The 15,072-nt window shown below is 44.5% G+C and overlaps 2 protein-coding genes across 5 annotated transcripts in view; one reads left to right on the plus strand and one right to left on the minus strand.

Annotated features, from left to right (window-relative positions):
• The window catches only part of whrnb (whirlin b), a 110,602-nt gene extending 97,265 nt beyond the window's left edge, over positions 1-13,337 (plus strand). For 2 of the 3 annotated variants that reach the window (XM_029439607.1, XM_029439610.1), the window contains one exon: positions 620-1,540. In XM_029439607.1, coding sequence (XP_029295467.1) covers positions 620-796 — 177 coding nt within the window. In that variant the 3' untranslated portion in view covers positions 797-1,540. Of the gene's footprint in view, positions 1-619; positions 1,541-12,063 lie in introns of those variants that run through there. The other variant, XM_029439611.1, reaches the window with a different exon arrangement.
• Positions 13,338-13,703: 366 nt separating this feature from the next.
• stxbp1b (syntaxin binding protein 1b) overlaps positions 13,704-15,072 on the minus strand; it is a 41,541-nt gene continuing 40,172 nt past the window's right edge. For both annotated transcript variants that reach the window (XM_029440652.1, XM_029440653.1), the window contains exon 20: positions 13,704-14,705. The gene's annotated coding sequence lies outside the window, so the exon portion shown is untranslated. The remainder of the gene's footprint in view (positions 14,706-15,072) is intronic.

A 15,072-nucleotide genomic window follows, 5' to 3' on the forward strand; every position in this document is an offset into this window, starting at 1 on the left:
CCCGAGGAGGATCTGGGACTGTTGTTGGGCAGAGGAACGTCTGGAATACCTTGTTAAACCTCCTGCCACAGTATTTACAAGAGAAAATAGATTTTTGGACGTATGAGGTCATAAGTCCAACATTCACCGGCACAACCTCATTGCTTGTTAGAAATAAATACAATCTGTATAATTGTTTCGTATTTTTATTCATTGATTTTGTTAAATAATTATGTATATGTTCTCTCTTCATACAATGGTTTAAATGTGTTTTTAATTCACAATGCCAGGATATACTTCTGGTGGAAAAATACTCTACTAAATCTCATTTTGTGTCCCAACAGACATTTTATTATATTTACGAATATTGGCTCTAGAAAATACCAGATTCATACCAGGACAAAAGGAGAGAATTATATTTTTCCAGGAAGTAATAATGTTTAAATCCCAGGAAAACCCTTAAACCCTAGTTTGTAGGGTAACTGTAGGAAAGTTGTTGCCTTGATTGTACTGTAAGAGCAAACACACAGGCTTTATACTAACTAATCACTCAACTGTCATTCATTGAAGCTATCTTCCTGAATATGTCAAATTGTTGTTTGCCTTCCCTCCTCCCTTCCCTTTATGTCCCTGTCGACAGAAAGGAGGCTCAGCTCATAACTGCGGTCAGCTGAAGGTGGGTCAGGTCATCCTGGAGGTCAATGGCATTTCCCTGAGAGGTCGGGAGCACAAGGATGCTGCCCAGATCATAGCCGAGGCCTTCAAGACCAAAGAGAAGGACCACATTGACTTTCTGGTTGTTGAGCCAGGATTCTAGTTTAAGGATTTTGCACTTTATGCCGCTTAGCTGAAGAAGACACTGTTTTACTGCTTTGAGTGAACTGTATCAATTCCACATGATGTTGTCCAATAATCATGACCCTAATTTTAATTTCAGGGAAAAGATTGGTGGAAAGATATGTTTATTTAACCCTACAGAGATTTGCACAATTTTTAAATGTAGAAATATTTAGAATTTAGAATATTACATTAATATTTGCCAATAGTCATATGCACATCAAATGATGTTTGCTTCTATTTGATTAATTTTCAAACCCTAAATGTTATTGTATATTTCACCAGGAGGACTGAATTAGGGCTGATAGTGGTTGATTACCTACAAATAAAGTGGTAGCTAATCTAGCTAAACTGTTGGTTTGTTAACAACCTGTCACACCTCTTTAGACGTCACCACATTCTAACATGTAATTTAGTGTGAATGTTCTCATAATTGTTGGATAAAGCCCAAGTTGTATTAAACCAGAATTCTTCTTTAAACACATTTGACCTCAACTGGCAGAGAAAACCAAAACTTCAAAAGTGTAAATAAAAATATCAACTAAGTGACCATGGTTCAGCAGTTTGCTTACGAGCTAAGCTAGAGGGTAAAATATAAAAGTATGTAGGTTTGAGATTTCCCTTTGTTACTGCTCACTTTTTCATTGAGCTTCGGTCAAATGCTGCTTACATATAACTGGCTGTTTGATTTGTACATTTCAGGTTACATTAAAACAAGTATTTTCTGTCCCCTCTTTCTCTGATGAGTTTACATGGAAGTGAAATTATGACAATTTACTGAACACCAGTTAAACTTTCCTGACAAGTTTAAACAAACATTCTTGCATATCTTGTTCCTTATTCAGCCTTAAAAGAAGAGTTTATTAAGAGCATCTCATTAATTGAATCCTTTAACTCTTTAATCGAATACTAACTAATCCACTAATCCGTTTTGGAAATCAAACCTCATACGGTTTATACAGATATATACATTACCAACTCCTTCACAGTGACCAAAATGGTGCTTTTCTTTCAGAACATATATTTGTTCAACCCATCACAATCATTTTCAATATTTCCATTTCGTAACATTGATAAGATTGCCATATATACTTTAATAACTAAAACAGAAGTGTTAATGGTATGAGTTTTGTATATAGTGTATATTGAAATGACTATATAACTTTTTATAATATAAATAGTTTACAGTAGAAGATGATTTGATATTTCTATATAATACTATATCACTCATATTGTTTTTCATGTCTACCCCAAATAGCATGAAGTGCAGGATGTGCAATGTTTTATATGAAACCACATCCAAACACCTACACGGTGGAGATCAATAGTATATCCTGCACTCTTTGGGATGCAGATGAGGACTGAGCCTCAGTAATGAATCAGTGAGGTGCTAATGCACTGTACAGGAAACATTGATCAGATGGGAGTATCATCAGAATCATTAGGTGTGCACACTATGAGGAACGTAGGCAGAAAGTCAGGTCTTCATTCATATTTGTGTAGATGACATGATCAACTTATAAAACCGTAATATGTCTTAACAGCTCTAGTAAAACTTTTTTTTTAAATAAATATAGCTGCTGGGTGTCCATGATAGTCTATAGTTTATTAGGTCTCCCTGCCTACAACTAATGCAACTTACTGTAATATAACAGCCCTGCAGTAAATCCTATCTTTATTTTCTTGCCAGTGTTAATTTGCAACTGTTTGGGCAGCTTTAGGCTTAGATAGATAGATAGATAGATACTTTATTAATCCCGAGGGAAATTTAGGCTTTTAGGGCAGCAGAGGGAACCATCACCTTATCGTGGTGGAGAGGTTTGTGTGTCCCTATGAACCTGAGAGCTGTGTTGTCTGGAGCCTAGTGCTCCGGGTAGGGTCTCTCTAGGCAAATTGGTCTCAGGCGAGGGGGTTGGTTCAAAAACGACTTCATGAAAAAAAGGGAAAGGAAAGGAGAGACCCTGCCCGGAGGAAGCCCGGGGCCCCCGTCTGGAGCCAGGCCCAGTGGGAGGGCCGACAGAGAGCGCCTGGTGGCCGGGTTTGCCACGGAGCCCGGTCGGGCACAGCCCGAAGAGCTATGTGGTGCCTCCCATCTATCCATCCTGTGGGCCCACCACTCCCCACCGGGGACCTCGACGGACCAGATCCGGATAGCAGAGGCTGGCTCTGGGGACGTGGAACGTCACCTCTCTGTGGGGGAAGGAGCCGGAACTAGTGCGGGAGGCGGAGCGCTACCAGTTGGATCTGGTGGGGCTTACCTCTACGCATAGAGAACCGTACTCCTGGATAGGGGTTGGACTCTATTCTTCTCCGGAGTTGCCCAAGGTGTGAGGCGTCGGGTAGGTGTGGGGATAATCACAAGTCCCCGGCTGAGCGCTGCTACGTTGGAGTTTACCCCGGTGGAAGAGAGGGTCGCCTCCCTATGTCTTCGGGTTATGGGGGGAAAACTCTGACTGTTGTTTGTGCCTATGCCCCAAACCGCAGTTCGGAGTATTCGGCCTTCTTGGAGACCCTGAATGGAGCCCTGCAGGGGGCTCCAGTAGGGGACTCCGTAGTCTTGCTGGGAGACTTCAACGCACACGTGGGAAACGATGGAGACACCTGGAGAGGCGTGATTAGGAGGAAGGGCCTCCCTGATCTAAACCCGAACGGTCGTTTGTTGTTGGACTTCTGTGCTAGTCATGGAATGGCCATAACAAACATCATGTTTGAACATAAGGATGCTCATAAGTGCACGTGGTACCAGAGCACCCTAGGCCAAAGGTCAATGATCGATTTTGTAATCGTATCATCTGATCTGAGGCCGCATGTTTTGGACACACGGGTGAAGAGAGGGGCGGAGCTGTCGACTGATCACCATCTGGTGGTGAGTGATGCAGATTCCGTCCTGGTCGTGGAACAATGGACCAACTCTTCACTCTCGCAAGGATCCTGGAGGGGGCCTGGGAGTACACCCATCCGGTCTACATGTGTTTTGTGGATCAGGAGAAGGCGTATGACCGGGTCCCTTGGGTGATACTGTGGGAGGTGCTGCGGGAGTATGGCTGGGAGTCACTTTTGAGTGTTACGACTCGGACACAGGGAAGGAAGACTCAATTGCACGACTCCAGACACAAAGGTAGTGTAGAATAAACAAAAGTTTACTTCCATAAACTGAAAACGCTCACTAGGAGGATTAACAAAGTACTCACTGGTACTTGGAACACTGGTACTTGGACATGCTATGACAAGGATATGACAAGACGAACTGACACATGACAAGGGGAGACAGGACAATTTATACAAGAGGTGAGTGGGAACAGGTGAAAACAATCAGGGGCGAGGCAGACGCTGGCGATGGAGGGACATCACACCAGGACAGGAAGTAAAGGGATCTGGGTTGAGAAACAAGAGGTAGGTACAAAATAAAACAGGAAGTGACAAGACAACATGAACAACTCAACAAATTCGACGAGACATGACAGTACCCCCCCCCCCTCTAGGGCCGACACCTGACGGCCCAGGAATGTTCGGATGAAGCGCATAGAAGTCCTTAAAGAGAGTTTTGTCCACTATCCAGCTCGAGGGCGACCAGGAGCGTGCTTCCGTGCCATAGCCTACCCAGTCCACCAGGAATTGCTTGCCCCATCCCCGGTTACGGACCGCCAGGAGCTTCCGGACCTTGTTAACCGAGCCCCCGTCGACAATCTGGGGAGATGGAGGGGGCTTGAAGGCGGGGGTGAGTGTGCTCTCGAGTGCGGGTTTGATTCTGCTAACGTGGAACGTCGGGTGAACCTTCATAGACCTGGGGTGACGTAGACACACAGACACCGGGTTAATAATGTTCGATATGGGAAATGGACCCACGAACCGTGGAGCCAATTTTTTGGAGGCGACGTGGAGAGGTAGGTCCTTAGTGGAGAGCCAGACCTTCTGGCCTGGTATGTAGACGGGAGCAGCCCTGCGATGTTTGTCAGCTGCGGCCTTCATCCTGACTGAACTCCTAAGCAAAGCCTGGCGAGCACCAGCCCATATCCGGCGACAGCGTCTGACCATGGCATGGGCCGAAGGCACCGCAACCGGAAACAGTGGAGGCTGGTAGCCATTAGTACACTGAAAGGGAGAGAAGCCCGTGGCAGCTGTTGTGTGCGTACTCCACCCAGGTGACATGGTCGCTCCAGGTGGCCTGGTTCTGTGAGACTAGACAGCGAAGGGTGGTCTCCAGCTCTTTGTTGAGCCGCTCCGACTGCCCGTTCGACTGAGGATGGTAGCCGGAAGACATGCTGACGGTGGCTCCCAAGAGTTGACAAAACTCTTTCCAAAATGAGGAGACAAACTGTGGACCCCTGTCGGACACAATATCACAGGGAAAACCATGGATCCTGAATACTTGGTTCATCATGACCTCTGCCGTCCCCTTGGCAGAGTGGAGTTTGGTGAGAGGAATGAAGTGAGCCATCTTGGAGAAGTGGTCAACCACCGTCAGAATGGTGGTATTTCCCTTAGAAGGAGGGAGTCCTGTCACAAAGTCCATAGAAATGTGGGACCAGGGGCGTTGGGGCACAGGCAGTGGCTGTAGCAGGCCCACCTGGGCCCGGGATGAGGTCTTGCTCCGGGCACACACCGGACAGGCTGCCACATACTATGCCACCTCTTTCTCCATGGCAGGCCACCAGAAGCGTTGTCTGATCACAAACATAGTCCGCCTAACCCCTGGATGGCACCTGAGCATAGACGTGTGAGCCCAGTGGATTACCCTGGAGCGGAGAGACAAGGGAACAAATAACCTGTTGCTTGGGCACTCACTAGGTGCCGGGCTCACAACAATAGCCTGCTACACGTCTGATTCTATTTGCCAAGAAACTGCGCCGAACACACGGTTCAGTGGAAGGATTGTCTCGGGTTCTTTGGCAAGAGGTTCTGGGTCATAAAGACGAGACAGAGCATCTGGCTTGCGGTTCTGGGAACCAGGGCGAAAAGAGAGCGTGAAATGGAACCTGCTAAAAAACAATGTCCACCTGGCCTGGCGAGAGTTAAGGCGTTTAGCCTTCCTGATGTACTCCAGGTTTTTATGGTCCGTCCAGACTAAAAATGGCTGCTCTGCCCCCTCTAACCAATGCCTCCATTGCTCAAGTGCAGCTTTCACCGCTAACAGTTCCTTATTCCCCACATCATAATTATTTTCCACTGGTGTTAGCTTACGTGACAGGTTGGCACACAGATGCATCTTGTTGTCCTTCGCAGACCTTTGCGACAGGACCCCCCCAATGCCCTCATTGGAGGCGTCAACCTCGACCACAAACTGGCGTAGAGGATCCGGGATGGTGAGAATGAGAGCTGTGGTGCACCTCTCCTTGAGGCTCTGGAAGGCAGTGTCGGCCTTGGGGGTCCATCTGAAGAGGACCTTTGAGGAGGTAAACACATCCAACGGGGCTGCAACCGAACTGAAATTCCGAATGAATCGCCTGTAAAAATGAGCAAACCCTAGGAACTGCTGAACCTTCTTTCTCGAGTGCGGTGTCGGCCAATTGGCTACCGCAATGACCTTGGCAGGGTCCATCTGAATCTGGTTCGCCGTGACAATGTACCCTAGGAAGGACACAGATTCTGCGTGGAACTCACACTTTTCCGCCTTGACGTATAACTGATGTTCTAGTAGTCTCTGTAACACCTGACGAACATGGTTAGTATGAGTGCTTGAGTCTGGGGAAAAAATCAAAATGTCATCAAGGTACACAAATACGAACACATTCAGGAATTCCCTCAGAACCTCATTTATAAAGGCCTGGAACACTGCTGGAGCATTGCATAGTCCAAAAGGCATTACTCGATACTCATAGTGGCCACTAGATGTATTGAATCCCGTTTTCCACTCATCCCCCTTTCTTATCCTAACCAAATGATAGGCGTTTCTTAAGTCCAACTTGGTGAACACTTTAGCTGACTGAAGTAGTTCAAAGGCAGAGGAAATGAGTGGCAAAGGGTAACGGTTTTTTACCGTGATGTCATTTAGTGGGCTATAGTCCATGCATGGTCTCAGCGACCCATCTTTCTTATCCACAAAGAAAAACCCCGCTCCGGCAGGTGATCACAGACAGACATCGCTATGAGGGACTCTAGGTCCTGTGGTACCTCCTGGGGAGCCAGCTGGTCCTTTATTGGATCGGAGAGTCCCTTTCTGAAGACGTCGATGAGCGCCGGAGTATTCCACCCACTGTCAGCTACCACTGTGCGGAACTCAATGGCATAATCGACCACCTGTCAATTGCGCTGTTGAATACTCATCAGTCTTTGGGAGGCTTCCCCAGCCGGTGACGCTTGGTCAAAAATGCGTCTTAAGGTGTCCGTGAACTCGGACAGTGAGTGGCAAACTACCGAGTCTCTGGCCCATTCAGCAGTAGCCCAGGCTGCAGCTCTCCCAGTCAAATGGGACACCATAAAGGCTACTTTCGCTTGGTCCGAAGAAAATGCTGCCGGATTGTGTCGCACTGGACGATAAAAGTCCTACCAGGAGAGCCAGACGCAGTAGCGAGAAGACAGCAGGAACTGGTACAGGAGGAGAGGAATCTACAGCAGGTGACGTCAGCAGTCGGCAGGTGAGTAAGGAACTGTTGCATCTGTTTCGTCAGGAGGTGTATTTCCGAGGAAACAGCGGCTTGGAACTTCGTTTGACTGTCTACTACTTCCTGGAGTCCTTGACTGACGGCTACCAGCTGATTCTCCTTCTGATGGATCTTTTGCCCTGGAGTGATAGGGCATCCCAAAGTCCTTTGGAGTCGGCTGTGTCCATTCTGGTCAGTTCGTTCTGTTACGACTCGGACACAGGGAAGGAAGACTCAATTGCATGACTCCAGACACAAAGGTAGTGTAGAATAAACAAAAGTTTACTTCCATAAATCAAAACAACAACTGAAAACGCTCACTAGGAGGATTAACAAAGTACTCTGAAAAAACACACTGGTACTTGGACATGCTATGACAAGGATATGACAAGACGAACTGACACACGACAAGGGGAGACAGGACAATTTATACAAGAGGTGAGTGGGAACAAGTGAAAACAATCAAGGGCGAGGCAGACGCTGACTATGGAGGGACATCACACCAGGACAGGAAGTAAAGGGATCTGGGTTGAGAAACAAGAGGTAGGTACAAAATACAACGGGAAGTGACAAGACAACAACTCAACAAATTCGACGACACATGACATTGAATCACTTTTGAGGGCCATCCAATCCATGTACGCCCAAAGCGAGAGTTGTGTCCGGATACTCGGCAGTAAGTCGGACTCGTTTCCAGTGAATGTTGGCCTCCGCCAGGGCTGCGCTTTATCACCAATCCTGTTCGTGATTTTCACGGATAGGATATCGAGGCGTAGTCGTGGAGGAGAGGGGTTGCAATTCAGTGACCTGAGGATCTCATCGCTGCTCTTTGCAGATGATGTGGTCCTTATGGCATCATCGGTCTGTGACCTTCAACAGTCACTGGATCGATTCGCAGCCGAGTGTGAAGCGGTTGGGATGAGGATCAGCACCTCAAAATCTGAGACCATGGCTCTCAGCAGGAAACCGGTGGATTGCCTACTCCGGGTAGGGAATGAGCCATTACCCCAAGTGAAGGAGTTCAAGTACCTCGGGGTCTTGTTCGCGAGTGAGGGGACGATGGAGCAAGAGATCGGCCGGAGAATCGGAGCAGCGGGGGCGGTATTACAATCACTTTACCGCACCATTGTGACGAAAAGAGAGCTGAGCCAGAAGGCAAAGCTCTCAATATACCGGTCGATCTTCGTTCCTACCCTCACCTATGGTCATGAAGGCTGGGTTATGACCGAAAGAACGAGATAACGGGTACTAGCGGCCGAAATGGGTTTTCTCAGACGGGTGGCTGGCGTCTCCCTTAGAGATACGGTGAGAAGCTCAGCCATCCGTGAGAGACTCGGAGTAGAGCCGCTGCTCCTTTACATTGAAAGGAGCCAGTTGAGGTGGTTCGGGCATCTAGTAAGGATGCCACCTGGGCGCCTCCCTAAGGAGGTTTTCCAGGCACATCCAGCTGGGAGGAGACCCCGGGAAAGACCCAGGACTCGGTGGAGAGATTATATCTCCTCACTGGCCTGGGAACGCCTCAGGATCCCCCAGTCGGAGCTGGAGGATGTGGCCCGGAGAAGGGAAGATTGGGGTTCCTTACTGGAGCTGCTGCCCCCGCGACCTGATCCCGGATAAGCGGTGGACGATGGATAGATGGATGGATGGGCAGCAGAGGTGGGACAGCCATCTAGTAATTAGAAGGTTCCCGGTTTGATCCCCTGCTCCTGAGTGTGGAAGTGTCCTTCAGCAAGACACTGATGCCCTCACTAATCCTGATCAGTAGGTTGGCACCTTGCCTGGCAGCCTCTACCATCAGTGTGAGAATGTTTTCCTGAATGTGAATGTTGGCATGTGTTGCATTGTGGGCTGAAAAATGAAGTGATAAAAACTTCACAAAAATGGCACTTGTTTTTGAAATTGAAACACACATTGACTTTTCGAGATGGAAATAGTTTTAGCACTTTCTATGTTATGTCATAACCCTAACCCTCTCGGCGTGGGCTTGGATATTACACAGAGGTGAAGTTTACCATGCAGGGAAAATGACCACTTCCAACAAAAAGATGATATTGATTGCATTATGGGAAATGTAGGATCTAGTGTTTTTGGAGCTTTACCCATTCTAAGGACTAATACTCAGGATATCTCTTTCCCTAACATTTGAAGGAATAGGTCACACCGATTGTTTCTACTTATTATGATCTACAGCTTGGGTTTATTTCCTAATCAACTTTCAACTACTTACACCCAAATAAATGCACTACAGCTGATTTACCAGAAGCATGTTGTTGCCTACAGTAGATTAATATTAACTACAGTAGAAAAAGGACAGAACAGTCAGTCGGATTAAAAAGTGTTTGCTTGTTCGAGAGGGCTGAGAAATATTTTGGTAACTGTTTCAGTTATAACTGCAACTGTGATCCAAAGTAATACGGTAGAGCAAAGCAATCCAAAGTGAGACAGTAGTAGTACATGCTTTCAAAAATGTATTTTGGGCAGATTCTGTTTAAAATGGTTATATTATATTTTTGTAATCTAATGACATAATCCCACTCAGTGAAAACACTAGGAGTTTAGTGATTAGATGTATGAGTAATGCAACATTAAAGGCTTCAAATTCAAGGATGAACTGTTGGTAAGATTATTGTGCTATTTAAAGGATGCGTAAATGAGACTTATATTTTGTTTTTGTGAATACCAAATGTTCAAAAATGATATTTCTTGTACAGAAAAGGCTGCTCATAGATTTATAGATGTGTACTATATATGCAGTAAATGGTGAGAATTTAAAAACTTTTTTTAACACAATTATCTAACTCCTTTGTGGCTGATGTAACTGCTTATATCTCTTGTGTGTCTCCCTTCCCATTTCCTATCACAGCTGTCTCACCACAGAAATATCTTCCTGAACAAGTCACTTAAACTTGTATTGGTTCTTGCAATCTCTTTTTGTCAAATGGCAAAACAAAGAGGAAATACTTCTAAATATTCTCCAAACAGATTTCCTGAAGACACAATAAAAAGGTCTGATAAAACTAAAGCTTACACGTTTTGTTCCATATTTTGGGTAAATAAAACGTCAATTCTAACTGTACTGCTGTTGATCAGCTGATGGGTTGACCCAACAATGAATACATTCTACTAACAAGGATTGTGTGTGTATCAAAGTCTGATATATTGCCTTCCTCTGTGCCATAACGCGCCATTGTCATCCAAAAAATATGATACCTACCAGCTTTAAATTGATATAAAACATTTTTTAGGTGAGCCTTTTTTAAGTTGCCAACAATAAGTTTGATGGTTTCCCCCGTCCACAGCAGTACATTGCTATGTTTCCGTGCTAGTGGAGCGTTCTGACTGCCATCGACTGTAGGTAAATATACTGACTATGGATAAGTAACTCATGCAACCAAACTTAAAAAAATCAGGACAATCCCTTTAACATTATGTTCACGCTCATATTACTGTTATTGTGTACTTTCTAAATATTTGGACACATTTTGATGCTTGGCAACATTGTTCTTGAAACAATCATACCAATAAAGCCTACACTAGAACAACAGCACCTCGCTCTGCAGTAACCTGCGTATCTTAATTGCACTCCCACTTACATGAACATGAAGCTCATTTCTTAGAGACTATAAGAATAGATGTAAAAGACTGAAGATTGAAACTCAAGCATTGCGGAATTTCCTCTATATATGACAAGATGTTCTGGTCATATAAGCTTGTGTTGAGTTCCACACTCTGCTATCTGAGTAGAGGTGAACATGTTTTCAGCTGTTCTGAGCTTTGTCTCCAGAAAATACTGGTTTCCATAGAGTTAAATGACTCACAAAATATTATACGGCCTCTTTGCCATGGTTGCTACATGGTTGCATAAACAGAGCGTGTACCAGATAGAAGAGCAATATTCCCACAAGATTTCTGAAAGGAAATGTAATTTCTCCGGTGTTGCTGCTTAATCCCTTAAGCAGAATAGTTTTTCCGAGGAATACAGGTCAGTGAGGATTTCTGTTGTTGAACAATGACATCTCCAACTGACCTGGTTCACTGGTTAGATACCCAGACGGCTCAATGCTTTTTGTTCTCACTTTTACATTCACCAGAAAAATCATGTTCAAATGCAGCTTGAGTGGGAAATGACCAAAATTGGTCTTTACATCACAGCTGTGCTGCTGACATCACATACTCTCATAATGAAAGAGCCTCATCTGTCCCACGCTCTTAACAGCTTTTATCAGCTTTCATCAGCGTTTGGCAAAGGCTCCCTCCAGTGGCTTCATGAAGAATAACAGGTGTACCTTTGCAATTTATGATTTAACCATGTTAAACCCATTGCAACTCAACGGACTTCTGAGCACAGGCCAATAACTGTGACTACATCAACATTCATAAGCAGATACATAATCAAAAGACACCTACGGTGAAAGATAAGTTCAGGTTTGAGGTACTTGTACTTCAGCATTTCCATTTTCAACTACTTTATACTTTACTACATATCATAGATCAATATTGAACCGCACTTAATGACAGCTATAGTTAGGGCACTGTGAAGGGCACTATGCCTATAAGTCTATATCTTGGAACCATCTGACTAAATATACATTTATTAAGGAATATGTACCACATATGCTTATATGTACTGAAATGATAAAGGTTATAAAACTAGATTTTGACACAGGGCTCCTCCACAAGCCAGGACCACAAATGCAGGATCTACCTTGAGGCCCTTATCAGGTAAATATGATTTGTGCTTTAATGATGCATTTTGAAAATATTTGAATTAAATCAACTTACCCAACTACTAATTACTTGCTTTTGCTCACTGCCCTACGTTTTGTGGGGGCTATCCGGGCATGTTTAAACACAGGGGAGACCCAGGACACACCGGAGGAATTTAATTTATTCTGGCCATGAATCACCTGGGCATTGCCCATGAACAGTTGGAGGACGGAGTTGATGAGAGGGATGTCTGACCACTCTCACTTTGTTCCACTGTGACCTCAACCTCCATAAGCACCAGCAAATGGATGGATGGATAGATAATTGCTGTGCAGCTTCTGGCCACTGAGGGTCGGGGGTCCTGGGGGCATAAACACACTGGTCGGTTATTCAGCATCGGTTAGTGTTCAGATTAAAAACACTATTCACTATGTATACATCCTGCTTTCCAGACTCAAGGACATCGGTATCGAGGGTACTGCACTCAGGTGGCTCCAGTCCTACCTGACAGATCCCACTTCATTTCCCATCACAACCACTCCTCTGCCACAGCACCAGTCACCCAAGGTGTCCCCCAAGGTTCAGTACTCGGCCCCCTCCTCTTCACAATCTACATCCTCCCCCTCGGTCAGATACTCCGCCACTTCAACCTGGACTTCCACTGCTATGCCGACGACACTCAGATCTACTTCTGCACCAAATCCCCCCATAACCCACCCCTCTCCCACATCGAATCATGTCTCACAGCAATAAAAAACTGGATGCAACACAACTTCCTTAAACTTAACACCAAAAAAACTGAACTCCTCCTCATCGGCTCCAAATCCACACTCAGCAAACCTCTAACCTGACACTCACCATTGACGGCACCACTGTTTCCCCCTCCCCTCAGGCATGCAACCTTGGCGTGATCTTCGACCCCACCCTCTCCCTTGAGCCCCATATCCGCCATATTTTTTCCTTTTTCCACCTTCGCAATATTGCAAAAATCAGACCAGCAGCTGAAAGACTGATTCACGCCTTCATTTCCTCCCGCCTGGACTACTGTAACTACCATCTATATGGCATCACCGCAAGCTCATCAACAGACTCCAACTGCTCCAGAACTCCGCCGGCCGACTCCTCACACACACCAAATCTTGGCACCACATCACTCCAGTCCTCAAAGAACTCCACTGGCTATCTGTCTCCCTCCGAATCAATTACAAACTCCTGGTCCTTACAAAGCCCTCCACCACCTAGCCCCCTCCTATCTCACTGACCTCATCCCCCCCTCCCAACCCCCCATATTTCAGTCCCGCCTCAAGATGCACCTCTTCTCAACTATCATTTGCTAGCGCCCTATTAACCGTATTATTATTATTATTATTATTATTATTATTATTATTATTATTATTATTATTATTATTATTATTTTCTTATTCCTTTTCTCTTTCCCTTTCTTCCCTCATCCTAACCCCTCCCCCACACTTTGTATAAGGATGGGTGTTGTACGCTATACAGATTGTAAAGTCCTATGAGGATACATTTGTGATTTTGGGCTCTATCATAAAAAAATATTTTACTTTTACTTGAGTAGAAGATTTTTTCCACCACTACAATTTACTACATGCAATATGCTGTATCCACAAACATTGTACTTTGGAGAGCTCATGACCTTTTGACCTCACAGGGTAGAGAGCAGACTTTAGAAACAACTAAATTAAGAGTTTAATGGAAGCCACTTTATTTGCTAAATCACATCCTGCAGCCAGTAGCGTTCATGGATGTGGACATACAAGCACATACTTAGCAGTCATAATACTGATGTCTCTCTTCATACACAATGGATTACTAGTTACAGAGAATCACTACACAATAATAACCAATTACATCATTATGGTCAAACACAGGGAACCAAAAGCAAACTGAATCTCTACAGGAAGAAATACACTGCTGTATACTGGCACGATGCAATAAAACAATCCAACTATACTTTATATTTATCTTTTTAAATACTTACTACAGCTAAATATACCTTTACGTTGGCATTTTCAAGGTCAGACACATCACGTCTGATGATTTGTACAGTATGGCGTTGCTACTGTAAGGAAAGCACTATAAGCTATAGAATATCTACAGATAATGTGTCAAATCCAGAAGTCTTCAATGAAAAACATTTTGTTTTGCTATAACTGTGAAACAGTGAAATAATTGTTCCAGTTTACTTTTCTACCCGTTTTCATTTGTAGCCTATATTCCCTGAATCTCATCCTATCATCTAAACTAATTAAAATACATGTATTTTCCAAAGAAATAAACTTGCCACAATATACAGTAGACAACATTCAACAGAAATCCAATCTCGTCCAACAAACGTTGATCAACAATACACTCATAACATTTAAAACACAGTTTGGTTTCTGAGTTACCAGCAACTGAATGGTATTCAACATGAAGAGTAAATGTGATGCGTCATGGCAGTGGGATGAAAGGAAAAGTCATCAGTTTGTTGTGACTGCTGAGGGGGGACCACAGGGACTTCTTAACTGTTTTGCTGAACGTTCTCCAAGTCTTTGAGGGCTTTCAGAAGGCGAGAAGGGGTGAAGATTTCAGTTGATCCTGAAAGACACAAGATGATGTATGATCACTGTTCAGTATAGTCCATGATAATAACCTATAAATAATTGAAGGAATGTTTTATGTTTGTTTGTATACTTGGATCAATCTAATAACTAAAATCATAAATGTGTTTTTCTTTTCTGAAAATGTAAATGTCATTCCACTTTATTTCAACTTGGGTCTTAATTTCATTTGGTTTGGTCATCATTGTTGTGATGTGATTGTAGTAACCAAGGTGATTGCTGAGAACTCTGGGAAGTGACTGAGCGGAAACATGAGCAGAGCAGTCTGCCATCAGACTAACCAGCCCAGTATCTCCAGGAATTACATTTATATTGGACATTTCAGTTTTGCTGGATCATTTACC

This window comes from Cottoperca gobio, chromosome 9 (assembly GCF_900634415.1).
Source record: "Cottoperca gobio chromosome 9, fCotGob3.1, whole genome shotgun sequence".
Taxonomy (NCBI): Eukaryota; Metazoa; Chordata; class Actinopteri; order Perciformes; family Bovichtidae; genus Cottoperca; species Cottoperca gobio.